The sequence below is a fragment of the Hyperoodon ampullatus genome, assembly GCF_949752795.1.
Source record: "Hyperoodon ampullatus genome assembly, chromosome: 18".
NCBI lineage: Eukaryota > Metazoa > Chordata > Mammalia > Artiodactyla > Ziphiidae > Hyperoodon > Hyperoodon ampullatus.
The window spans coordinates 50,344,565-50,371,894 of NC_136931.1; the positions used below are offsets into that span (position 1 = coordinate 50,344,565).

General features: G+C 54.4%; 3 protein-coding genes across 3 annotated transcripts; 1 reads left to right on the top strand and 2 right to left on the bottom strand.

The window, feature by feature from the left end:
* Positions 1–245: 245 nt before the first annotated feature.
* On the top strand, positions 246–15,867 carry MAP3K10 (mitogen-activated protein kinase kinase kinase 10; the record flags this gene model as incomplete). Its single annotated transcript, XM_079724313.1, has 10 exons — positions 246–927; positions 5,036–5,216; positions 8,090–8,238; positions 8,717–8,892; positions 9,519–9,765; positions 11,313–11,429; positions 13,232–13,409; positions 13,511–13,623; positions 13,996–14,676; positions 15,442–15,867. 10 exons carry the CDS (start codon positions 246–248, stop codon positions 15,762–15,764), a joined length of 2,847 nt encoding a protein of 948 aa, XP_079580439.1. The 3' UTR covers positions 15,765–15,867.
* Positions 15,868–16,321: 454 nt separating this feature from the next.
* On the bottom strand, positions 16,322–18,483 carry TTC9B (tetratricopeptide repeat domain 9B; the record flags this gene model as incomplete). The annotated part of the gene is made up of 3 exons (XM_079722924.1): positions 16,322–16,431; positions 17,307–17,489; positions 18,057–18,483. The coding sequence occupies 3 exons, from the start codon at positions 18,481–18,483 to the stop codon at positions 16,322–16,324; spliced, it is 720 nt and encodes a 239-aa protein (XP_079579050.1).
* Positions 18,484–20,942: 2,459 nt separating this feature from the next.
* On the bottom strand, positions 20,943–26,613 carry CCNP (cyclin P; the record flags this gene model as incomplete). Its single annotated transcript, XM_079724088.1, has 7 exons — positions 20,943–21,150; positions 21,903–22,054; positions 22,145–22,303; positions 22,908–23,063; positions 23,142–23,231; positions 24,686–24,883; positions 26,587–26,613. The coding sequence occupies 7 exons, from the start codon at positions 26,611–26,613 to the stop codon at positions 20,985–20,987; spliced, it is 948 nt and encodes a 315-aa protein (XP_079580214.1). The 3' UTR covers positions 20,943–20,984.
* Positions 26,614–27,330: the final 717 nt, after the last annotated feature.

Here is a 27,330-nt window from a genome sequence, read left to right on the forward strand (position 1 = left end):
GGGGAGAGGTGAACCCGCCGCCCTTCCCCCACCCCACCCTGCCTGGACAGCTGAATCAGAGGGGACAACCCTGCCTTTTTAAAGAGGCGTTTTCTTGCTCCTGCGGAGGGCCCCCCAGCCATGGCCCCCAGGAGCCCCCTAGAACCCGCAGGGACTGCCCCCCATCCTGGCCGCCGGGGCCCGCCCTCTGCATCCCGCGGGCAGCCTGTGTGAAGCGGCCTCCCGCAGCCCCTGGCCCCACCCCCATGGAGGAGGAGGAGTTGGGGGCGGCCAAGGAGTGGGGCACGACCCCCGCGGGGCCCGTCTGGACCGCAGTGTTCGACTACGAGGCGGCGGGCGACGAGGAGCTGACCCTGCGGAGGGGCGACCGCGTCCAGGTGCTTTCCCAGGACTGTGCCGTGTCGGGCGACGAGGGCTGGTGGACCGGGCAGCTACCCAGCGGCCGTGTGGGCGTCTTCCCCAGCAACTACGTGGCCCCCGGCACCCCCGCCGCGCCCGCGGACCTCCAGCTGCCCCAGGAGATCCCCTTCCACGAGCTGCAGCTGGAGGAGATCATCGGTGTAGGGGGCTTTGGCAAGGTCTATCGGGCCCTGTGGCATGGCGAGGAGGTGGCGGTCAAGGCCGCCCGGCTGGACCCTGAACGGGACCCGGCAGTGACAGCAGAGCAGGTGCGCCAGGAGGCCCGGCTCTTCGGAGCCCTGCAGCACCCCAACATCATTGCCCTCAGGGGAGCCTGCCTCAGCCCCCCACACCTCTGCCTGGTGATGGAGTATGCCAGAGGGGGCGCACTGAGCAGGGTGCTGGCAGGGCGCCGGGTGCCCCCTCACGTGCTGGTCAACTGGGCTGTGCAGGTGGCCCGGGGCATGAACTACCTACACAATGATGCCCCTGTGCCCATCATCCACCGGGACCTCAAGTCCATCAACAGTAAGTGGTGTCCTCCCCAAAAAACTTGCTTCCGTAGAACCTTGTGAGGACAAGCCTAGGTGGCGGGATGGGGACACCAGAAGACGCTGCCTGGGGCAGGAAGGGGCAGCAGTATACCTTCAGGGCCAGGTGAGGCAGTCCTTGCCCCATTAAGAGAGGAAAAAGGCCCAGAAAGGTTGAAGGAGTACCTGCCTCCTAGGCTACAGTCACAGTAGCCCAATAAATATGTATCAATGAACACTGTGACAGGCTGTAAATAGGACAGGTACAGTGCCTGCCCTCATGGCACTTACTGTCCAGCCACGCTGCCAGGGTCCACCAGGCAGAGACAGATAGAACCTGGCCTGGAGTCGGGGTTTCTGAGTCTCAGCACTATTGACATTTGGGGCCGGATGATTGCAGGGGGCTGTCCTGTGTGATGCAGGTTACTTAGTAGCATCCTTGGCCTCTACCCACTAGATGCCATTAGCATTCTCCACCCCCCATCCCCCACTTATGACAACCAAAAATGTCCCCAGACATTTCCGAATGTCCTCTGGAGGGCAGACTAGCCCTCAGTTGAGAACCACTTCCTGGTGTCCTCCTAGGCCTCTGCCCCAGCTGGCCAAGACACACTGGGAAAGATGAGGGAGGAGGAAAAGGGATAAGGCTTACGTAAAAGCATCCAAGCTGTCTGGCCTGTCATAGACTTTCAAAAGTTGATTGGTTGGTTGAATGAGGTCTGGGGCCAGATGGAAAGCAAGGTTCCCCAGAACCTACATCTAGTTCAAGGAGCTTCTCATGATGTCAAATATTAATTGAGCACCTATCAAGTAGAAGCCCAACAGGGACCAAAACAGCCATGGTTTCTGCCCTTACAGCACTCACAATCATTCCCCGGATATTCATTCATTTTCCGGATATTTCCCGAACACCTGTTGTGTACCAGGCCCTGTCCTGACCCTTAGGATACGGCAGGAAAAAAAATCCTACCTTCCTGGTTGTCCTGTCCTTCCTCTGCCTCATGTCACTCCCTTTCATTTCTGCATTTATTTGTTCAATTTATTCTTTCATTTGGTATTTACTGGGCCAGATCATATACTAAGCAAGAGAGATCAATAGTGAGTGGGGCCAGCATGTTCCCTGCCCTCATGCGATATGTGAGGGTTTTCTCTTTGTCCTCAGCCCTCACATCTCATCTATTTCTGACTCCTGTCAGTTCTACGTCTTGAAGTTTGTTTGACCCCATCCCACCGTTTCATGTTCGTTGCTAGGCCTCACCACCACCAACTGCAAGCCCCTAGAATAGAGGGACGGAGTCTTCCTTACCTGACAGGCCTGGCATTCATACACTCAACAGATAGATAGCTACCAAGTGCCCAGGGTGCGCCAAGCCCTGCGCCAGCCCCAGAGAGTTGAGCAAGACAGACTGATGGTCCCCATCTCCATTGATGCTGATGCTCTGACTCCTGAAATGCTGGGTAAATGGAGGCAGGACTGCCAACACGCTCCTCTTGAAGGCTGGGGTCCCTTCTCAGCCCTGCCTCACCCCTGCTGATTCACAGCCTGCAGGTGGGGTATCAGGACATGCTCCCACTCCCCCAAGTTTTTCTGTAGCCAATGCCACTTGGACAAAAGGTTGGTGGGGCTCTTAGGCCAGGGCTTCCTGCTTGGGCAATGGAACTGCTCCATGCCTGAGACAGAGGAAACAGGGCCTCCACAGTACAGCTTCCCCCATTCAGCCTCCCCTGAGGAGCTCCTCATCTGACGTCATTCATTCATTGTTTTATTCAACTAATAATTCTGAAGCAGAATTAAGTGTACTAGGCACTGTCCTGGGCTCTGGGATTACAGATGTGAACAAGCCAAGACACATGTGAATGAGGCAAGACCCCCCCCCCGTAGAAGTTATAGTCATAGATGGTTGATATTTAAATAGATAACAGAATTTCAGAGAGTATCAAGGACTCTGAAGGAAATAAAGCGGATTAAGGGTGGGGCAGAGGGAGCTCTTTAGTTCAGAGCTCCAGGAAGGCAACGTTTGAGCAGAGACCTGAGCCCAGAGGACCCAGCTTTACAAAGATCTGAGCATGGCAAAGGTCCTGAGGTGGGGATGAAGCTGCCTTGTTGGAGAAACAGCAAGGAGACCGAAGAGGTCGGAAGAGCAGGAGTGAGGCAGAGGTGGAAGGAGGTGAGGTCATAAAAGTAGACGGGCCAGATCACATTAACCTTGGGGGCCACTGTGAGGGCTTTGGATATTTTATTCAATGTAGTAGAGGCCATTAGAGGGTCTTAAGCAGGGGTAGCATCATCAGATAAATATTTTTTTAAGTGAATTGATTTAGGCCCAGCCTGGGAGATGCAGAAATAAAGTGTAAGACCATGGGGGTGTTCCCTCTGTCACAGGGTCACTCCACAAACAGAAAAGTTGGTGACTTGAGAAGGGAGAGCTTCTGGGAGGTAGAGTCACATGCTAGAGAGTCTCGAGAGGCTTCCAGGAGGAGGTGACATTTGAGTTGGGTTTTAAAGAAGGGACAAGATTACCAACAGTGTTACCTTGGACAGTGGTCTGAGCTCTCTAAAACTTAGTCTCTTCATCTGCCAAATGGGTATGACAGTAGAATTGCCTCATTGTTATGATGATTGGAGAAGTAGCCAGGAATGGCCAAAGATAAAGGTGGAGAAATAAGGAACAGTTATGGCAACATCACACACTAATAAAGAGAGCTGATGCTTTTAGAGGGCCTACTATTGCTTCAGGAAATAAACCTTTACTACAACCCTAGAAGGTCAATGCCATTATCATCTCCATTTAACAGAGGAGAAATTGTAGTGTTAAAAATAAAGTAAATAAGGTTATGCAGCGAATAAGTGGCAGAGCTGGGATCCAAACCCAGGCAGGATACTGTACACTACCTTCTGTTTGACAGAAGGTAGTAGAATATCACAGCAGTTAAGAGATTGGACTCTGATGACAGATCTAGTTTGGGTCTTTGCCCCACCATTTTCTCTTTTTTTTGGCCGCACCGCGCACCTTGCACGATCTCAGTTCCCCAACCCGGGATTGAACCCAGCGCATGACAATGAAAGCCTGGAATCCTAACCACTAGACCACCCGGGAACTCCCCCCACCATTTTCTAGCTGTGTGATCTCGGCCAAGTGACTTCATCTCTCTGAGCCTCAGTTTTCTAGTCAATAAAGTGGGTTGCTTGCTAGTTAATTTGTATAAAGGGCTTAGCACAGTGCCTGTCATATAATAGGCTCCTAATAAACACTAGCCATGGTTGTTATTGTTATTAGTAATAACCCTAGACAGCAAGTAAGTTGGAACCATTCAGTATGCTTGGGGGATATATCAGTCAGATTTTTGTCATAATAATGCTGTGTAACAACCCTCCCACCCTCCCCGAACTTGGTGTCTTAAAACTCAGTGTCCTTTATTACTGCTCATACATTTGCAGGCCTGATGGAGGGTAAACTGATTTAGGCGGGGCTCAGCTGGAGAGGCTTTGCCCCGAGTATCTCTCATGTTCCTTGGACCAGCAGGCTAGCCGAGGCATGTTCTCATAGTGGTGGCAGAAGGGCAAGAGGGAAAGCAGACATGAGAGGCCTGGGCTTGGAACTAGCATTCTGTCCCTTCTGCCTCATTTTATCAGACAAAGCAAGTCATACGGCCAGTCCAGAGTAAAGGATGTGGAGATACAAAGAGTGTGACACAGAAAGGAGCAGAATTGGGGCCATGAATGCAGCTACCCACAGCAGGTGACAAAAAGGAAAGGAAAACCATCCCCTTCTGCTTATGGTTTGTAGTTGCCACTTCTGCGGTGGTTGGGAATTCAAGGCCGTGGCCATCGACATTTCCCTGAGCTCCCCTGAGCCCAAGTTGGAGTCAGGAGGCCAGTGAACTCAGGAGAAGCTCCCCAACGCCTCCTGGGAGCCTGAGGCAGGGATTAGACCATCAGGAAAGCGTTCATGGTCTTCGAGGCCAGGAAAGGAGCTGCTGCAGAGGGGGGCGACCCCAGGCGGCAGGGAGAGAACAAGTAGGAGATTCCAGCTGAGGCGGGGGCAGGACACACGGGGCTGCAGCCCAGCAGGTCTGGGGTGACCCACCTTTCTTCCTACCCACAGTCCTTATTCTGGAGGCCATCGAGAACCACAACCTCGCAGATACGGTGCTCAAAATCACAGACTTCGGCCTCGCCCGTGAGTGGCACAAGACCACCAAAATGAGCGCTGCGGGGACTTACGCCTGGATGGCTCCGGAGGTTATCCGTCTCTCCCTGTTCTCCAAAAGCAGTGACGTCTGGAGGTGCTGACGGTGGGACAGGGGAGGCCTCCTGGGAAGGGAGGAGGGAGGAAGGGGGAAACGGCAGAGTGGGAGGGACGATCTGCCACCGCAGTGGGGATCCGAGTCTGGCAAAGGGGCCCGCCAGCAAGGTCAGACCCAGACAAGCACAAAAGCAGGTGGCTGCTCTGCTAGCAGAAGTGGCAGCTGAGGAGGACTTGGATTACGTTTGAAAATTCCAAAAGTATAAAGATAGGTGGTCAGCACCAAAGACCCCTCACACACCATCCATTACATTGCCCCCACTCATCAAACAGGAAATTGAGACCTTTGAAGGTAACCATTCATTCATTCATTCATCCATCCAACTGCACTGGGAGCTAGGGATACAGCAGTATATAAAAACAGACCCATTTCCTGCCTACGGGAACAATACATACCTCAGAAGCTAAAAAAGGCTGTTTTTAAGTTGAAATTATAAAAATAATTTTTAAAAGGTAGTTAGTTAATCCACCAGAAAAGTACTAGACAGTGTTACGAGCTAGCAGGTTGATTGAAAAGCACTCTGAGGGCTGGAGATGACTTTGGGAAAGGCTTTTCTGAGAAGTGGTACTTGAGCTGAGTTCTGGATGACAAGGAGCCGATCATGCAAAGTTTAGGAGAAGAGGCTTTCCAGGAAGAGGGAACAGCTTCCACAAAGGAGAAACTGAGGTGAGAACGAGCATGGTATGTTCCAGAAAGGAACATGTGGCTGGAGCGGAGCAGGCAAGGAGGAAAGTAGTAGGAAATGATGGAGGAGGGAGAGCCGGAGGGCCTTGCAGGTGAGGGCGTAGATCCGGGTTTATTCTAAGTGCACTGGAAAGCCATTAGAGGCACTTGTGAATGACATGATCTGATTTAACATCGCAAAGGCTCCCTCGCCTAATGGACTGTAGGGGACAGGAGTTGGGGCAGGAGGCCAATGAGGAGGCTGTTCATTGCCTGCGAGACCTGGTGACAGCAGAAACTCAACCTTCTACTTGCGGTGGGCAGCCAAACCCAGATCAGTCCCCGGCTGAGGCTCCAGATGGACCAAGCCGCAAAGTCATGGTATTGGGGCAAACAAATAAGACAGGAATTCTCAACTAGAGCAGCGCAGCCCTTTGGGGGGAAGTTTAGTCTTGCTTCACATAAGGCATTCCTTTATGGTCCCAAACATTTATAGAAGCCATATTTCAGTGGCAAGGAACAGAAAACCCAAAATAAAAACAAGACTGATGTTTTTGCTGTCATGTAAAAGCCCATGACTTTTACACGATATAGTACCCCCAGCATTAGGGATTGAGTCCTATGTTAGGGTTTTTTACTGTGGTGTCACTGACACGGGGCAGGATAATTCTTCCTTGTGTGGTACTGTCCTGTACCTTTCAGGATGTTAAGTATCCATGATTCCCAGCCACCAAATGTCAGTAGCACTCCCCAGTCATTGTGACAATCAAAACATCCCCACAGGTTTCCAGAGACGTGGGAGAGGTTGTGAGGGGAGGGCCTGGCCCCCTCCAGTTACAAGCCACTGTTACTCTTCTCCACCATGAAGCCTCCATTCCCAAGTCCACTTCATGGTCCAAAATGGCTGCTTGAGCTCCAGATTTTATGTCTATATTCCAACCAGAAGGAAGGAGAAAAGAGGAAAGGGGACCCCTTCCCTTTAAGGACACTTCCTGGAAGTTAGTTGCACACTACACACTCTTCTGTATCCCACTGGCCAGAACCGTTGCCATATGGGCACACTTAGATGCAAAGGAGGATGGAAAATTATTTCAGGCAGCATTTGCCCAGCTCAGATTTACCAGTGCCGTCACTGAGAGAGGAGGGGAAGCTGTCAGCTGCATGAGGGCAGGGGTGGTGTCTATCTTATTCCAGTACCTGGAACAATGCTTGGCACACAGCAGACATTTAATAAGTGTATGTTGAATGAATGCATGGAACGGGGGAGCACGGGGATCTACTACGTGTTGGGCACTGCGTGAAACAGTGATCAGGATCCAGAAGGAGAACAGTTTACTGGAGAAGATGGACACGCAGGTGATTGTAGCACAGTGATGCATGCTCTGGAATTATGTAGCCATTAAGGATGCTGTCGTGGGCATCAGACAGACCTAAGTCTCAGTGTGGCTCCATCACTTACGAGCAGTGTGACTTTAAGCAAACAACTTAACCTCTCTCTGCCTGCACCTGCTCATTGGATAAAATGAGGGTCATTCCAGTGCCTTCTGCCTCACAGGACTGTTGTGAGGCCTCAAGCAGTGCTGGCCTGGAGTAAGTGTTTTATAAATATTAAATAGTGTTAACTTGTTTTTAGTGGTAAGTGCAGAGAGTTCTATGGAAACATAGTGAAGGGGCCTCCAACCCAGCTTTGGAGGCTGTGGAATCAAGGAAGGCTTCCTGGTAGAGGGGACACCTGAGTTGTGACTTAAAGGACCGTTAGGCAAAGGAAAGGGTGTTCTCGACCAAGGGAACAGCATGTGCAAAGGCCAGAGGTTAGGAAGAACAGCGTTTGTTCAACTGTTCAGCGTGGCTGCAAGATGAAGCTGGGGGTGGTACGGGGCTGAGAGTGTTTACAGGCGAGGCTGCAGGGGTCATCAAGCTCAGGGCTAAGAAGGGTGGGTTTGCTCAGTGGGCGTGGGGAACCCACTGAAGGTTTTCAGGCAGAGGAGAGGCAGAGCAAAGGAGAGACATCAGAGAACCAGCCCCACCAGATCAGGCCGATAGAGGTCAAATCAGGTTCTTGCAGCCTCATTGGCCAGGGCTGGCTGCTGGGGGGAGGGAGGCCCACCATGGGACTGGAGGCAGGGCTGGGGTGTAGGTGAGGATTAGGGTGGGCTGTGGCATCACCCCTCCCTCTCCCCCACCTGCAGCTTCGGAGTACTGCTCTGGGAGCTGCTGACGGGTGAGGTCCCCTACCGTGAAATCGACGCCTTGGCCGTGGCATATGGTGTGGCTATGAACAAGCTGACTCTGCCCATTCCCTCCACATGCCCCGAGCCCTTTGCCCGCCTACTGGAGGGTGAGCCAGGGCCCCGTGGAGAGGGTAGGCTCAGCTAGGGGTGGCAGGGGCCCTCAGGCCCAGACCTCACTCTTTCACACCCATCCATACCTTTGGGCCCAGGAGTGAGGGACAAGGGGCTGGAACCATGGGACCATGAACAGTCTCCCCCACAGTTGGCTCCATGGCCTCCAGGCCTGTGTTCTGGCTAGGCCTACAGCTCTTGAGGGCAACCTGTTAGGACCCACTGGCCCTGGGATTCCTCCCTGATCCTCGATTCTGCCACCAGTCAGGGAACAGGTCCCTGAGTTTCTCTCCCCAGAGTTTCACCAAGTGAAACATTGCCAGGAATTTGGCTTTGAATTCCTTCCCCTCGGCTCCATGGGAGCTGTTTGTCCACAGACCCTTAAAGTCCTGCCTCCACTGAGCAGGCCGATGCCCCGGAGCATGGCCACTGACATTTCCACTCCCACTGCTGTCCTCTCCACCCCCACCCCAGAATGCTGGGACCCAGACCCCCACGGGCGGCCAGATTTTGGCAGCATCTTGAAGCAACTTGAAGTCATCGAACAGTCAGCCCTGTTCCAGATGCCGCTGGAGTCTTTCCACTCACTGCAGGAAGACTGGAAGCTGGAGATTCAACACATGTTCGATGACCTCCGGACCAAGGAGAAGGTGAAGGCAGGAGGAAAGGTGGGAGGGATGGAGCAAGATCCCTGAGTTCTGATGCCTTGGATGGGGCAGAGTCCCTTCCCTTGAGCCCAGGGGTCTTTGGGTCCATGCAGGGCCAAGGGAGCCTTTTTTGCATATTAAGAAAAGACAGCCTCCTGTTGGAAGGTTGGTTTTAAAAAAGGCACCCTGCACTGAATTACTTACAAGTGACACTGCATGAGGTCTGGGACTGGCTTTAAAATCCTACAGCAAAAATGGGGAGAGAGGAGAGAAGGAAGGTAATACATGAAAAAAGATTTGCAAAGTATAGAAAATTGTTGAAGTTGGGTGATGGGTACATGGGGTGCACTTTTTCTCTCCTTTTGTGGATGTTTTCCAAATTGAAGATTTAAAAAATTAAAAATCAAAGAGGAAGGAAGAAAGAAAAGCCACCCCTTTCTTTGAGCTAAGACAGTCCCCTGCCCTGGCACCCAGCCTGGCTAGTGAAGTGTAAGTTGGATTGTGCCACCAATTTGCCCCACAGCAGGACAGCCCTGAGCAGGACACCAACCAGACCCAGCAGCCCTGGAGCCATCCCCAGGGGCAGAGTAGCTAAGCTCCTAGCCCCAAGCCCCTCATCTCCTCTCCAGGAGCTCCGTAGCCGCGAGGAGGAGCTGCTGCGGGCGGCGCAGGAGCAGCGGTTCCAGGAGGAGCAGCTGCGGCGGCGTGAGCAGGAGCTGGCCGAGCGCGAGATGGACATCGTGGAGCGGGAGCTGCACCTGCTCATGTGCCAGCTGAGCCAGGAGAAGCCCAGGGTCCGCAAACGCAGGGGCAACTTCAAGCGCAGCCGCCTGCTCAAGCTGCGAGAAGGCAGCAGCCACATCAGCCTGCCCTCCGGTACCCACCCACGTCCCCTGAGCATCCCCGAGAGGCCGCTGAGAGCATCCCTAAGCCGGGGGTTATCTCTTCCTTTTATTTATTTATTTTTTAAACTTTTTTTTTTATTGCTAAATATATCACACCTACAGAAAATGGCCAAAGAACTGTACAGCTTAATGAGTTAGTAGAATCTCTCCCATGAAAGCAGGGAGAACCTACAGCCACCCCATATGCATCCACACGCCCTGTCCAAACACATCCCCCTGCCGCTCCCTGAGAGTAACCCCCGTCTTGACTTTTAGGGCAATCACTTCCTTACTTTTCCTTATAGTTTTATCTCCCAGCTATTTGTTTAATATCTTTTAATCTGCCTTTTTTTCCTCCTTGCCAATAATTTGTTGAGGAGCTGCATCATTTATCCTGTAGCATTTCCCACAGTCTGATTTTGCTGCTTGCATCTCCCTGGTATCTTTTAACATGTCACTCTGTTCCCTGAATTTCCTATAAATTGGTATTAGGTTAAACCACGTGAAATTGCTGATGTTCAGCCATTTTTGACCTACAGAAACAGAAGTTTCACATGGCTCAACCTAACAGTTGGATCTCAGGGCTTAATCAGTTTCAAGTTCAGGTTTGATTTTTTTTTTTTAATATAGCTTCCTAGGTAACATCAGAAGGCACATCATACCGATCTCTCTCTCTTTGTTACAAGAGATGTTACAAGCCCTAAAGCAGTGCCTAGAATAGCACCAGCCAACAGAAATATAACGCAAGCCACATGTGTAATTTTACATTTTCTAGTAGCCATATGAAAAAGAGGAAAAAAACAGGTGAAATTAACTTTAATATATTTTGTTTAGCCAAATATACCCAAAATGTTGTAGTTTCACACGTAGTCAGTACAAGAAAAATTGTTAATGAGGTATTTTACCTTCTTTTTTTCACACTCAATCTTTGAAATCCAGTGTGTATTTTATATTTACAGTGCATCTCAATCTGGGCTCTAAATTTTCATCAAAAAATCTTGACCTGTATTTAGATTTCATAAAATGTACAGTTGAGAAAGCAGATTCACATACCAAAGTTGTTCCAAACATGCTTAAATGTTTCCGATGACTGAACTGAGTGTCTGTTTTGAAAGGTAAACTTAAATTACTTACAATTAAATAAAGGTAGAACTCTCCAGTTCCTCAGTTGCACAAGCCACATTTCAAGCACTCACTTGCCGTGCGTGGCTAATGACCACCATATTGGACACTCAGGCCTAGATACTCAGGGCAGCAGCTCTCCGACCCGAGTGTGCATCAGAGGTAACTGGGGGACTTTTACACCGCAGTTAGATGGCTGCACCTCACCCCCACCGTTCCTGATTAAGGGAGGGCCCAAGAATCTGCATTTCCACGAGGTTTCCACTTGACGTTGATGCTGCTGGTCTGGGAACACACTTTGAGAACCACTGCAGGAAGGAATACAGAATGGTGGCATTCCTTCTATCCTTCTACAAAGGGAACCTCTCTTTGGCTACCCATGGAACTGTGTGCTTAGGGAAGTCTTTCTTTTCACAGGCTTTGAACATAAGATCACAGTCCAGGCCTCTCCAACCCTGGACAAACGGAAAGGATCAGATGGGGTCAGCCCGCCCGCAAGCCCCAGCATCATCCCCCGGCTGAGAGCCATTCGCCGTGAGTATCTCCCAAGGCCCTGACCAGTCAGTCAGTGAACAGACTTCTCTGAGCACATATCTTGTACCAAGCCAGAGCAACAGCAGGGGACCAGGTGGGCAGGGTCCCCTCCCTCATTCTCATGAGGGGAAACAGACAACAAGTAAACAAGTTGGCGAGCAGGATAATTTCCTGTAGTGATAAGCGCTCTAAAGGAAATCAGGGAAGGGAATAAAACACAAGAGTTGCTGTTTTTAAATCACAAGGAAGGCCTGTCAGAGAAGCTGAGGTTTGAGCAGGGACCTGCATGGTAAGGAGGAGTGACACATGCAGAGATCTGAAGGAACAGTGTCCCTGGCAGAGGGAACAGCAAAGATGAAGGCCCAGAGGCAGGAACAAGCATGGTGTGTTTATCAGCTGGGAAGGCCAACTTGGCTGGAGTAGGATGAATGGGAGAGACAGCACTAGGCTTATGGTCAAGGGTTCAAGAGGGGAGGGTCACACTGGGCCTTAAGAGCTGGGATAAGGAATCTGGATTTTATTTTAAATGAGACGGGGGAGTCTCTGGAGGGCTGTGAACAAGGCAGTGATGTGGTAAAATTAACCTTTTCCCTCTGGCCACCGTGAGGAGTAGGGATTGGAGGAGAGCAGGAGTCAAGGTGGGAGACAAGTGAGACGAGGGGGCTGGGCCAGGGCGGGGGCCTTGAAGAGGGGAGATGGTGAGTCAGCTACATGGCAGAGGTACAGCTGTCAGGGTTTGCTGATGAGTTGAAGGGTACCCAGCCCGCTCCCCAGTCTGTTCTGCCCCATCATTCACCCCTGGCCTCGCCCCACACACCACCCCCTACACACACTTCTGTTTGGGCACCTGCTTTGTACCAGGCCCCAGAGGTCATTCCCCTGGGGGGATGCAAAGACAAGTAATGACCACACAGTGAGTCAGTACTAGTATCGGGGTACGTTCAACGTGTGATAGGAACAGAGGAGAGAGAGCAACTGGCTCCGCAGGGAACAAGTCTGCTCCAGAACACTCCACAGGGCCTCAGCATCTGCTGTTCCCTCTGCCTGAAAGGCTCTCTCCCTTGTATCAACTTGACTCACTCCCTCACCTCCTTCAAGTCTTTGCTCAGATTTCTCCTTCTCACACATGAGACCTTCCCTAACTCCCCAAACCCCTTACCTGCTTTATATTTCCCACAGCACTTATCACCTTCTAGCCCCCAGATGATGTACCTAGTGTGACTCTTGTTGATCATCTGTCTTCACCCACTAAAACGTCAACTCCTCAGGGCAGGGACTTTTTTTTTTTTTAATATTTATTTATTTATTTGACTGCACCAGGTCTTAGTTGTGGTATGCAGGACCTTCGTTGCCCCGTGTGGGATCTTTAGTTGCAGCATGTGGGCTCTAGTTCCCTGACAAGGGATTGAACCCAGGCCCCCTGCAGTGGGAGTGTGGAGTCTTAGCCACTGGACCACCATGGAAGGCCCCAGGGCAGGGACTTTTGTCTGCTTTGACCACTGCTGTCTTCTCAGCACCTGCCACAGGGCTTGGCACATAGCAGGTGCTAGTAAACCTTTGGGAATGAATGGATGGCTGAAGGGTTAGGCTGTGAGAAGTGACGGGTGATGAAACGGAGGAAGCTGGGACGTCGTCCTGACAGCAGTGGGGAGCTATGGAAGGATGTAGAGCAGGGAAGGGTCGTGATTGGAGTTAGAGTCCAAGCTCCCTTGGGCTTCCAGGTGGAGGGGGAGAAGAGTAAGGCTGGGAGCTCAGCGGGGATAGACTAAGACCCACTAACCAAGTGGCTTCTCTCGGCCCAGTGACTCCTGTGGATGGTGGTGGAGGTAGCAGCAGTGGCAGCAGCAGTGGTGGCAGTGGGACGTGGGGCCGCAACAGTGGACCCCCAAAGAAGGAAGAACTGGTTGGGGGCAAGAAGAAGGGCCGGACCTGGGGGCCCAGCTCCACGCTGCAGAAGGAGCGGGCTGGAGGAGAGGAGAGGTATTGGCTACCTGGAGCCCATCCCACACCCTGTGCCTCTTCCCCAGGCCCTTGGCAGCCAGGAGGCCTATAACCGCCCCCATCTTTGGTGACCCCTGCAGGCTGAAGGCCCTGGGAGAAGGAAGCAAACAGTGGTCATCAAGTGCCCCCAACCTGGGCAAATCCCCCAAACACACTCCCATCACCCCAGGCTTTGCTAGCCTCAATGAGATGGGTAAGAGGGTGAGGGCGCCTTTAAAAGGGAGGGGGAAGGAATATTCCCTGGCAAAGGGGACCGTAACCCAAGACCAAGGGGTCACCATTCCCCAGGGCTGCAAGGAGGGAGCCGGATTTCACTGGGCCAGAGGGTAGGACATACCTGGAATGGGAGCAGCCGGTCCCTGGGGTGTGGGGATCGTTCCCAGGAGGAGGGGGTTTGAGGGGAGAAATAGCCGAGAACCACGCTTAGTGGGCCTTGGTGCTCTTGTTGGCGGGGTCATTTCACTGGGGCAACCCCTTGCCTCCAGATCCGAGGCGGGTGGGCCGAGGGGCCAGGCTCCTAGAGTTAAGTGAGTCGAGTCCAGTGATGGCCCTCTCCCGGTTGCAGAGGAGCTCACGGAGGCAGACGGAGGCAGCAGCGTGCCCCCCTCGCCCTACACCACCCCGCCCTACCTCACGGTGCCGCTGCCCAGCCAGCCCTCCCCCGGGGCGCGGGCGCCGTGGGAGCCGACGCCGCCCGCCCGGCCCGGGCACGGCTCCCGGCGGCGCTGCGAGCTCGCGCTGCTGGGCTGCGCCACGCTGCTGGGTGCCGTGGGCCTGGGCGCCGACGTGGCCGAGGTGCGCTCGGCCAACGGCGAGGAGCCGCGGAGCTGGCTCGATGGCCTCTTCTTCCCCCGCGGCGGCCGCTTCCCGCGGGGCCTCAGCCCACCCGGGCGCTCCCCGAGCCGCCGCGATGACTCGGCCCCCGGCCCGGGCCTGGTGCCCTCGGCCACCCTCGTGTCGCTGTCGTCCGTGTCCGACTGCAACTCCACGCGTTCGCTGCTGCGCTCCGACAGCGACGAGGCCGCGCCGGCCGCGCCCTCCCCGCCGCCCTCCCCACCCGCGCCCGCGCCCAGCACCAACCCCCTGGTGGACCTGGAGCTGGAGAGCTTCAAGAAGGACCCCCGCCAGTCACTCACGCCCACCCACGTCACGGCCGCGCGCGCTGTGAGCCGCGGGCACCGGAGGACGCCGTCAGACGGGGCGCTGGGGCAGCGGGGGGTGCCCGAGCCCACTGGCCCCGGCCCTGGTGAGTGAGGCTCCACGCGCCCACGGCGCAGAAAAAGGCCCATCTCCCGTGTCCCTGCCAAAGACCTATGTCCCAGCCCAGCGACGTCGCCCTGGATGCTAAGGCATCCTCCCCTGCTTAGCACGGGGAGGAAGGGTCTGTGTCCCCATGGCCCCCAGTGCTTTGTGAGGCATTGTGAGTCCCTGGGTAATTGAGACGCAGGATGAAGTAGAGGTAGCAAACTCTAATGCCTACAGGGGCCATTAATGGCAACAATTACTAGAGCTAACACCCACGTGCTATGCCCTGTTCTATATAGTTTACTAACTCACAAAGATGATTAGAACAGATAGGAGCTCAGGGCTTCCTATCAGGCACTGTGCTACTTGTTCTACAATTACTGTTATCATTTTATTTAATCCTCACCTATGTAGCAAGGTGCTGTCATCCCCATTCACAGACAGCAACATGCCTGAGGAGTCTCTGTGGGTCTTTGTGAACCTGGCCCAGTGTCAGAGAGGTGCGAGGGATGAGGGCTTTGTCTAGAGTAGCAGCAAGGAAATGGGCTCTGAGAGATAAAGGACTGCGCCCAGAGTTGCACCCAGATGAGGGAGCAATTGGGGCGGGGGGTGGCTAGGTAAAGGTCCAAACCCTGCTGGAAAGTGGGCCCAACAAAATCAGATTTTTCAAGAGAAGTCAAATTCCAGTTTTCATGGAAATGCTCCTGGCTTTTAAACACCGCCCTCTGGCCCACGCCACTCACCTCATCTGATCCTCTCTTACCAGGCCCTCGAGATCCTCTGGACTTCCCCCGCCTGCCCGACCCCCAGGGGCTGTTTCCCACCCGCCGTCGGCCCCCCGAGTTCCCTGGCCGTCCCACCACCCTGACCTTCGCCCCACGACCCCGGCCAGCCGCCAGCCGTCCCCGCCTGGACCCCTGGAAACTGGTCTCCTTTGGCCAGACACTCAGCATCTCTCCTCCCAGCAGGCCGGACACTCCGGACAGCCCCGGGCCCCCCAGCATGCAGCCCACGCTGCTTGACATGGATATGGAGGGGCAGAGCCAGGACAGCACAGTGCCCCTGTGCGGGGCCCACGGCTCCTGCTGAGGCCTGCCCACCACCGCCCGCCTGGGCAGCCATGAATGTAGCGCCCCAGGCCCCGCCCCAGCCCACCGTGCCACAAGGCAGGGGAGGCCCTGGGCAGGATACTCACTCTATTTATTGGGGAAGGGGGGGAGGGAGGGCAATTAATTTATTCCTTTGTACCCCGGCGGGGGGGCCCTGTGCCTGCCCTGCGGTGGTGGGGAGGGTGGGCAGGGATACTCAGGGACAGGGCATCATGGGGGATTCGGCACAAAATGCAGCATTAAAGGTAACCCCTGCCCCCTACCAGGCTTGGCTGTGTGTCTTTCCCTGTGCTGGGCCCTGATCCTAGATCATCCCCAGTGGGACACGCCCCCACCCATGCTCCCAGGCCTCTCTGGATCTCCAAGGTCCAGGGGTTGAAGTCCAGGCCCATGTACCACCCGGGCCCCTGCAAGAATACCACACGGAGAGGTTATGGTCACCAGCGACAAGTACTTTACCAGCAAACACATGAGTCGGGGAAGTTACATGGTGAGGTGGGGGGCAGTGGGGGTAGGGACAGTCCCCCCAGGTTGGCCTCAGCCAGTGACACCCCGGGACGCAGCCCCAGCCCCACTGTCTTCCCGCCGGAGGCTGCAACGGTTCATCTTCAGCTGAGTCAGCTGGATGTAGCGCAGGACGTTGGTGTCTGCAGGGGAGGTGGGCAGGGCATTATCTGCGTGTCCTGGGGCAGCAGGTGACATCTGCACCACCTTGGCCCACACTTCATGGTCCCCGGCCTTCGGCGCCACCCCCATGGCTGGTAGAGCCAGAGCCCTTCTCCAAAAGCTCCAACTGAGCAAGCAGAGCAGGGCGTGTCACACGTCCACACTTCTGCATCTGCTGTGCCCTCTGCCAGGCATGCCTCTTCTCAGAGACTCCTGTCACACTTCTTACCCTCCAGTGACATCTGTAAGAAGCCTGTTCCCTCCAAACTGCTCAGCAGGAAAACTCACATTGCCCCTCCTCCCACACCGTGTCATGCACCTGCTGTGCTCCCTCTTCAGTGGCTACTAATACAGAACTGAGTATTGTGTCTGCCGACACCCCACCGCACACACACCCTATGACCTCCCACAGGGCAAGGAACAAGCCTCCAGCACTGTCAACACCTCCCCCCCCGCCAATCTCCTGGCACTGCCAGGAAACAGGTGAATGAATAGGTGAGTGTGTGAACAGGTTAGTGAGTGAGTAGGTGAATTAATTCAGGGGGAGGGGGAAATGGCGATGGGGGAGGGGGTTGTGAGTGGCCAGGGAAGTGGCTGAGTAGGTGAATGGGAAGCAGCAGGACGGGCTTAGGACGGAACAGATGAGAGGTGGTTGGGTGAACGCCAGAGGAACGAGGGGTGAGTGGGCGCGAACGAACGGCAGGTGAGTGGAGGCGTGGGTGTGCAAGGAGTAGGTGGGTGGAGGCCGGACGTGGGGTGAGGGGTACAGCATTCATGGAAGCAGCTCTGCCCTGATCCTCCTGCCCTTGTTTCCTCCTCTCTAGCCCCTTTCCCTGCTCCCTCCCCGCCCCCTCACCTGTGGGTTCTCGGCTGCGGGCCTCCTGCAGGTAGCGCAAAGCGCGTGCATAGTCGCCCAGGTGGTAGAAGGCAATACCGGCGCGGTAGGTCGCCTTGAAGTTGCCCTGCTGCTTCTCCAGCACCTTGAGACAGTACTCGCGCACCCGCTCGTAGTTCACCAGCTCCGACTGCAGCAGGCAGGCTGCGGGGGCACCACGACCGACACTCGCAGAGCCTGTCGACACCCCAGGCCTCACCTGACCGCGAGGAGCCTGGCCTTCAGGCTGCGGAGGACGCCTTCCCTTTCCCACGGCTGAACCCGGCCTAAGGGATTGCTCAGGCCACCGGGGGCCGCCAAGCTTCTGACCAATCAAGGCAGAATCAATCTGCACCGCCGCTAGAGGGCGCGAAAAACACAGACAGGGGCTCACAGGTGCTTAGCTGGGAGGTGTCTGTAGGGGAGAGTACTAAGGGTGATCTCAGAGGTGAGGGATGGGTCCTTGAATGGCTCATCCAAGGTAGGTTTTTCTCACCTGAGGTTCGCAGGTCGCAGCCCAAAGCCCATTTCCTGCATCCCAGCTCCTTCCATTCCCTGTGGTCCCCTAGACTCCCAACCCCTCTTCCTGATCAAGTTCTGAGGTCTCCCATCACAGACCCCAGCCCTAGCCCCTTGAAGCCTCCAGCGCCCCCCCCCCAAGTCTTGACTAGTGCCTCTTACGTCCCACCCCTCTCACATATGCACCCTCTGCGCTCCCCGACGGCCCCGTACCAGTGAGAGAGTCATAACATTCCACCTCCGTGTTCTCAACCAGGCGCCGCTGCTCCTCGCTGAGGCGGGCTGGCCCTTGGCTGGTGGCGGGCCCGGGGGCGGGGGCGGGGGCGGGGGCGGGCAGGCCTCCAGGGCGGGCCCCCTGCGCCGCCTTCAGTTGCAGCAGTGCCCGATGATACTTGCCGATGGCTTCCCGGAACTTCTTCTCTCGGTAGCAGCGCTGACCCTCCGCCTTAAACGCCACGGCGGCCCGCAAGCTGCTGTCGAGAGCCGCACCCAGGCCCCCCGACGACTCTGGGGCAGGACTGGACCGAGCCGACCCATGGCGGGGGCTGGGGCCCGGCGGGGAAAGGGCGGGAGGCGGGCACGGCGGAGGCTCCGGGGCAGCGCTGAGCATCAGCACCGGGGACAGCGCGCCGCGCTGCATTGTGGGAAACTCCTGCGGCCGCCGCTGCAGCTACCGCATCGCCCCCCCGCGGGGCTGGTCCCCATTCTTTCTCCGCCCCCGCACCTCCGGTAGCCGACTCCGGCTGCCCCCTATGGGTCTAGAGAAACCCCTCAAGACTTCCCCACTCTCTCCTTCAAATCCCTTCTTCCCACTCCCCTTACCCTCCCAACCCTCCTGCTTGCTCTCCTCTCCCATGCCCAAAGCTCCTAAACCTTTCTAGAAGGAAAGAACAAGTCTGGGAGAAAGAGCAGGAAGATAACAACCTCGTGGAAGGCTGGTTTTCAGACCGCTAGGCATTTGGCATATTGGATAAGAACACAGGCTATGGAGTCAAGCTGCCCAGATTCAAATACCTGCTAATTTTCTCATTAGTTGTATGACTTAGATAAATCACCTGAATTACCTGGAACTCTGTATCCTCATCAGTAACATGGGACTATGATAGCAACTTTGGAACCCATTCATTTATCTATGCAACAAACAAATATTCACTGATATCTTTCTGTGCCCAACTCTGGGGCTGGGTGATGCTGGGACATAGCAGGGACTGAGAGAGCCTCAGATTCTACCCTCACTGGGTCCCTAGGGAAGTGGGGAGACAGACCAATGACCAGACAGTGGCAGCCCAGAGTGGGCTAGCCTGGGAAGTACAGGCAGGGGGGTCGGGGCTGGGACGCGGGAAGCACAACAGGCTCTGACGGCCCAGAGGAGGTACCCAGCAGAGGCTGAGGTGGTGAGTGAAGACTTCCTGGAGGAGGGGAGAACTCGATGAACAAGAGAGATCTGCTTCTTGCCCTTATCGAGCTCACTGTCTGGGTAGGAAAACCAGTGGGAAAGCAGTCAAGTGACAGCCCAGAGTGAGGATCACAATAATAAACGAGTGTAGAGAAGGAAATACATGAGAGGCTTTCGAGAGAAAAACTGAGGGTGAATGATTGTCCTTCAACACTCCTTAGCCTCTTACTCAGTGCTGGGACCTTGGCCAAGCTTCTTGGTCTTCCTCCACCTTCCTTTTGTGTAACAGGGAGGTAACAAGTGAGCTTACTTCAGAGTAGCTGTAGGAACTGAATTATATTATGCAGGTAAAGCACAGGGCCTGGTACAGTAATGGGCAAATAACAGCCAGTGTTTCTTATCGTCCATAAGACTGTGAGATATGTGATCATAAGTGCCTGACTCTGAGTCGGCATCCACATATAGTTGTTGAATAAATGAGTAATTATGTATTAGCACCATTACCGCCCCCCCCCCACACACACACACCCAAGACCCTAGCTGGAGTCTCATTCCCAAGCACCAAACCTGTATTTCCACTGTCCCCTCCCCCTCCCACTGCACATCCTTCCCCCGGAAGTCCCATGGCACTTCCCACCCAACAGGCCCAAACCTGAACATGACACCTTTCATCCCATCTGCAGCATCTGCTCCTATATTTTACTGTACTTTGCTGAGTCTCTCCCTGATCCCCGATCCTCCAAACTTGAACACCTCAGTGGTGAAAACTTCCTCCTCTCTGCACCTCCAAACCCAGCCTTGGTTAAGAGTCTAATATTCCCGAGATTGGATTCCAGAACAGCATTGGTCACCTTTTTGCACCTCGGGCATGTTTTTGTTTTAATTAAAAACTTGGAAACCCACTGATTCATAACAATTATTTTCTGAGCACCTACCAAATGGCTAGGTGCTAGGGGCTCGGTAGAAACAGGGGACAACTGTACCTCACAATCCTGCTAGGATGCAATGCTAGCACATTCGCAACACCTACTAAGTGTCAGACACGGTCCTAAAGCTTTAGGTTTATGTTAACTCACGTCCTCATCACACCACCAAGAGGTCGGTACTATATTATACCTACCGACACTGTGGCACTTCAGAGGTTAAGTAAATCAGATCCCATTTAACAAGCTCTTGCTATCAAAAGCCCATACTATCACAAACTGATGACCCTCACAGGCCAGTATATGTGATGTGTTAGATTTGTGCAACCGTTAAAAATATTGAATTAGTTGCCAGCATTAGAAGAGCAGAGATATTTATGGAATCACAGATTTTCAGCTTTCTTCGTGAACAAAATCTGAAAATCTGGCAACATCAAGGTAGTTTCTAGTTTCTCCCCAACCCGAAGACCGAGTTTCCTTCGCTTGCATTGAGATTTTCCTCTCAGCATCCCTATCTAACTCCTGCAAGCGTTTGCGTTAGGGATCCCCGTTTTGTCCCGCTCAGCGGCGCTTGCGGAAGCCCGCCACTGCCCCCTGGCGGCGGAGTCCAGAATTCTCATCGCGTCTCCCAGCAGCCGTTAAGGGACTTGGTGAGAACATCCAATCAGGTGGGTGAGAGGCCCGGGAAGTGACCAATCAAAAGCGAGAGAGGGGCCAGAATTCGACCACTGAGGATAGAGAGCGCTCGGAATAAAAAAACTCTTTTATTGAAGTGGAATACAGACGCACAAAGAGAGTCTTTTTTTGCTGGGGTCTCGGGGCTCAGGGAGGCCCGCCCGGGGGGTGGCGAAGCAGGCGGGCGGCGGCGAGGCTGGTGCCCTGGCGTTGGGGCCGCGCGTACTTGAGGAAGATGGCGGCGAGGCCGGGCGCAGGGCCTCGGAGCGCGGCGCGGACCATGCACGGCTCGACCGGGCCCAGCTCCGCTCGGCTGCGGCGGAGATACGGAGAAACAGAGATGAGTCAGGGGTAGCGGGGAATAGGAGATGACCTGTCCTCGGAGCTTGGGGCTCGAGGCTGAGAAGACAAGCTGGCTTGGGTCCCCGAGGACTTCTCAGGAGTTCTCTCGAGGTCGGACACGCGGTCCATCATCTAGAGTGACTGGAGGGCGCCGAGGAGGGGCACACCCCCTATTCTTCCCTCAGAGCGCGGCTATGGGAGAGCCAGGACCCGCGGAGAGGGAAGGACTGGGGCTGAGGATGGGCAGACAGACATCAAGCTCTACCCTAGGGCACGGGCTGGAGGAAAAGATGATTCACCCTGCCCCGCGGTGGCATGGTTAACAAGGAGATGAGGGACTCCAGCAGCTAAAGGGACACCAATTCGTGGCCAGGAAGGGAGCTAAGGGACTCGAGGCTGGCAGACCTCGTTCTCAACCCTGGGAACGCAGTTAGAGCATCTTCTGGGCCTGAGGAGATCCTATTTTTCACCCTGGGGCAAGGTTAAGGGCCCCCCCAACTGAACAAACACCTCAGTCTCTCAGACACCCCCAGAGAAAAGCAAATGGGACCCCCCAGACGAGGCAGACACCCCGTTCTCTCTCGCACCCAGCAAACCAAGTCTAGCCCCACCCCAGGCCCCAGCCCCCCGCACACACACCTGTCTCACATTCTCTGAGACGGTAAAGACGGCGACCAAGAAGGTAGGCCCTGAAGCCACAGAGACCCTCCGCCGCGGCCATACCTGTAAAGCGCCGGCTCGGGCCCGGAACCCGCCCCGTGGAGCACCCGGTGTGCCAGGCTCAGCGCTGCAGCGGCACGGCGACCCGGCTCCCATCCTGCTGCCTCGGCCTCCAGCAGAGATAGCTCCAGGAAGTAAGTGGCAAGTAGCAACACCTGCCATTGTGGCGGGGAGCAATCAAGTCACGCCCCTTCCCGCGCAGGCCACGCCCCTAGCCACGCAGGTCACGCCCCTGCCCCGCGCACCTGGGGGCCGCTCCGGGCCAGCGCAGCAAGCAGCCCGAGGCAAAGCAGCGGGCCCGGGTGGTGCAGCCGGAAATCCAAGCGGCTCAGGATGCGGCGCTCCGCGCACAGAAGCTCGGCCCGCGAGAAGGAGCCATCGCCCAGGAGGCAGAGGGAGGCGGGCTGGGAATTGGGGGGAAAGAGGTGGAGGAATCTTGAACCCCGGCTCGTTACTCCCTGCCCTTGAGCTCCTGGGATCGGTTCAGTCCCTGTTCTGGACCTCAGTTTCCTGGTCTGTAAAATGGGGCCATTGATTTGTTGTCTGGAAATCGTGGGAAGCAGAGGCTTCAGAGTCAGATAGACTTGCGTTCCCGAGCTCAAACCCTACCATTTACTCTCTGTGTGACATGGACATCCACTGAAGCTCTCTGAGATTCAGTTTCTTCATCCATAAAACGGAGATGTTACTCCTTACTTCTTCACCAGGCAGTTCTGATAAGGCACTGAGTTTATGCATGTTAACTATAACTACTCAGGAAGGACTGTAACTACTATAACTATTCAAGACTGAGTTCAAGTCCCAAATGCTTGCCTTTGGGCAAAAGTCCTCCTCTCTCTGGGCCTCAGTCTCTTTCTCTGTTAAAGGGACACACTGGTGGCCTCTACCACAGACAGACATGCTGGGATTCCAAGAGTAGGTAAAGTGCTCGCTTGGCACACAGTAGGCGTTTAATCTGTGATGCGGTGAGGAAGGGCTCCACCCTCCCAAGCCCCGCCCCGGGAGTACCTCTGGAAGCACACACTCTTCCATTTTGCACGCCACGAACAGGCAGGCCACGCCCAGCAGCTGCAGGCGGTGTAGGCGCACTCGGCCCGCGCCTAGGTAGGAATCGAGCAGGTGCACGGCCAGGTAAAGCGTGTCCCCCGCCAGGCCCAGGTACTCCTGGGGAGAGGCGCAGGTAATCACCACGGTTCTAGGATGCTACGCAGGCCCAGCCCTTTCTCCCTCCCCATTACGTACGTGAACCTGCACTAGCCAGTCCACCACTAGCGCGCGCATCTCCGGGGTCACGGTGCGGGGCAGGGCCCTCCGGGGCAGCGCGCGGCACACCTGGGGTCGGGCAGGAACGGCCTCACTCTCCTCACCTGTGCCTCAGCTTCTCTCCCGGGCTCCAGCCCTGGGTGCAGCAATCTCCTCGCACCAGTTGGATGTCACGAGTGCCACACACAAACTGGCCTCCGATGTCCCCTCCGAATATCCTCCTCCGTGTCCCCATCTAGAACCCTGGACGCCTCACTTTCCATCTCTCCAGTCTAGCCCCCATGGCCACAGGACTTCCTGAGCATCTCCTCCTGGGTTCCCAGACTCCAATCTTAGTTACCAAGCCTCAACCCATCCTCCTCAGAGCACCCAGAGGGTCTTTCTAAAGTATAAATCTGACCAAGGAACTCCCCTGCTTAAAACCCTTCCTTGGCTTTCAGTACCCTTAGGAGAAAATCCCAATTGCTCTCAGACTCTCTCAGGCCCTGCTCCAACATCACCTCTTCCCTCTCTCCCCTCACAACCCACACTCCACTACTCCAGCATTCTTTTGGCCCTAGACTATGCTAAGCTCATTCCTACCTCAAGACCTTTGCACTTATGTACTGGCCATTCCCTCCAGCTGAAATGGTCATTCCCCACTCCTTGCATTGCTGACTTCTCGGTCATTCCAGTCTCAGCTAAAATTTCCCTGACTTTTTCTATACTTTTCCTTGCACCCCATCATCTTTATCTCATTGCTTTATTTTCTTCATAGTATTTCAGTCTGGAGATATACCCTGTGTCTCCTTGAATGTTTTGTCTTTTTGCCCCACTAGACTGCTGGCATCACGAGGGCAGGGGTTTCTGTTCAGATCACAGCTGTGTCTTGGTTCCTAACAGAGACCCTGACCCAGGAGAGATGCTCACAAGATGTTTGTTAAATAAACACATCCCTTCAGTATTTCTTCTGGCAGTGCCTGTCTCAGACAGGTAACTGTGGACCACCGTGGCCTGTGTTTGGTTTTTGTAGCCCTTCTGAAATTATCGCCCGCATTTGTTTGCCTCCCCACAGTGAGGACAGACTATCTCATGTTGTCCATCACAGCATCCCCAGTGCCTAGAACATGCTCAGAAACATTTGTTATAACTCGCTAAATAGTTGGTAAGTGAGTAAATGTGAGGGGCAAGTACGAGAGGTTATGCAATAGCAAAGGAGGGGCTGCAGACAGCCTGGGGAAGATGGGAAAGGGCATTCCCGGCAGTGGAAACCACACAGGCAACAGTGCGAGAAAAAAAGCCAAGTTGTGGGTGGCAGTGGTGTAAAAGCTGCAAAGTCGGGTGGGAAGCGAGGTGAGAGGCTAGCGAGGTGAGAGGCTGGCGAGGTGGGAGTTAGGGAATGCTTGCTGAGTGGGCGTTGTGCGAGCGAGTCAGCTTTGGCTTCCTCTAACCCGACAGCCTCTGCTGCCCTCCAAGGATGTGGGCGGCGCCAGAGTTGCCCAAAGCCCGCTGGTCCACGAGTGTCCCGCCCCAGTCCCACTCACCATGACTTCGGCGAAGATATCCCCGGCGTACTCACGTTCTCCCTCCAGCCCCAGCGCGCTCAGAGCCTCCTCCAGCCCCGGCGGCGCGCACGGCCCGGGGGGCCTCTCCGGGCATCCTCGGGAGACCCTCCTGCCCGCGGGGACGCCGTCGCGGACTGGGGTGCTCCGAGGCTCGGGATCGAGGGGGGCAGTTGGACTCTGCAAGGGAGAGGGGGTGGGGTCAGGGCCTGGAGAAAGGCCCATGCCAGGAGGTGGGAACCTGGCTCCTGTATCTCACCAGCATCCTTCAGGCTGGAGTCAAGGGCCAAGCCGAGCTCCCGCCTCTTCCCGCTGGAACTGAGGACCCGCGGTGGGCGCTTTAAATGCGCCTGGGCGCATGCGCGCTGAGCACGCCTCACCTGGGCAGGCGCACAGGCAATGGCGAATGCTACGCGGGCTGGCTCTGCACCCTCCAAACCTTCTAGGTCAGACAGCTGGATCAAATCCTCTTCCTGCTACTTACTTATGACCAGACGCAGGCCCTCTGAGCCTCACTCTCCTGAGCTATAAAGTAAGGATTTGAAAACTTAGCCGACAGAGTTATCCTGAGGACTTTGTAAGATGGTTTAAGTGTCCAGCACAGGGATTAATACAGTAAAAGCTCAAGGCATGGGAGCTATAAAATCACATAACAGGCCTTCCCTGGTGGCCCAGTGGTTGGGAGTACGCCTGCCGATGCAGGGGACGCGGGTTCGTGCCCCGGTCCGGGAAGATCCCACATGCCGCAGAGCGGCTGGGCCCGTGAACCATGGCCGCTGAGCCTGCGCGTCCGGAGCCTGTGCTCCGCAACGGGAGAGGCCACAACAGTGAGAGGCCCGCGTACCGCAAAAAAAAAAAAAAAAAAAAAAAAATCACATAACAAATATTAATAGAGGGCCTCTGTCCCCTGTAGTGAGTATTCAGGGATGAGCAAACCACCTGTGGTCGCTGCCTTTACCAAGCCCACAGCCTACTGTGGAGGTGACCCGCACAAGTCACCGGCGATCGGTCTGGACTAGTGCAGCGGCCTCTTTACTGCTCTCCCTGTACCCATCCTCTACAGTCTGCTACCCACATGCAGCTGGAAATGACCCTGTGACACCTAATAAGTCAGATCACACTCTGCCTCTCTTCAGAACATGTGGCTCCCATATCCCTCAAGTTGAAAGTCCAAGTGGCCCTGTATTACCTTCCCATCCCAAACACACCTTCGAGCTCATCTCCTATCCCCCTCACTCATTCCTCTCCCATCACACTGGCCTCCTGGCTCATCCTCACCCACACCAGGCACAGTCCTACCTCAAGGCCTTTGCACTGGCTATTCCCTCTGCGTGGAACCCCTTCCATCAGAGATCCTTCATTTCCTGAAAAGTGTTTACTCAGATGTTACCTTCTCCATAAAAAGTGCCATCCTAAGCATTTCCTGTTCCCATTCTTTCTGGGCACTTATTCTCTTCTTAGCACTTACTGCTTTATTTATTGTCTCCCTCCTGACTAGAATGTGAACCCCATGAGGGTAGGGCTTATCTAGTTTTTGTTTGTTTTTCATTGCTGTATTCTCAGTGCCTAGAACAGGGCTTGGCACATAGTCGGTACTCAAACGTTGAATGAATGAACAGGCTGGATGTAATTTTTAAATGATCTGGAAGGGCCTCTTTGAGGAGGTGATGTTGAAACTGAAACCTGTAAGAGGAGGAGCCAGAAACACAAAGAGAGGGGAGAATATTCCAGGTGGAGTGAACAGCATGAGCAAAGGTCCTGAGGTACGAGAGCTTGCTATTTTCAGGCACTGAGAGGTCAGTGAGGCTGGAAAAGTGAGCAGAGAGAACAGTGTGAGATCCAAGACCACTGGCTTTCTGTCATACTTAAAACAAACTCCTTACCTTCAGCACAAGGTCCTTTGGGCACATTGTTACCTCTCTAAACTCATTTCCTTCTACTCTCCCCATTCCTCAGTCTTTTTGAAATACCCTGTCTTCTTTATGTTCCCCAAACACATCAGACACCTGCCTGCCTCAGGACCTTTGCACTTGCTGTTGCCTTTGCCTGAACCCCTGATGAGAACCTGGATATTTATATGCTCAGAGTATCTCTACACAGTACAGGCAGACCTCAGAGACAGTGCAGGTTTGGTTCCAGACCACCTCAGTAAAGCAAATATCACAATAAAGTGAGTCACACAAATTTTTTTGGTTTCCCAGTGCATATAAAAGTTGTGTACACTATACTGTAGCCTATTAAGTGTGCAATTGTATTATGTCTAAAGAAACAATGTGCATACCTTAATTTTAAAATGCTTTATTGAAAAAAATCACACACACAAAAGAAAAACAAAAAACACGCTAACCATCATCTGACAATACAGGGTTGCCACAAACCTTCAATTTGTAAAACACCCAGTATCTGCCAAGTGCAATAAAGCAAAACACAATAAAATGAGACATGCCCGTACGAAATAACTACAAAGGGAAAGTAGTAACTTTACAGAGGAGAAATCTGACAGATGCCACCTTAACCAAGGAATCAAAGTCATCACCAGGAATAGGACAGATCACCTCATGTGCCTCCTGATAGGATGCACTGAGAGGGGCATCTCATTTCAGAGAATTCCTTTCAAAAACAGCTTA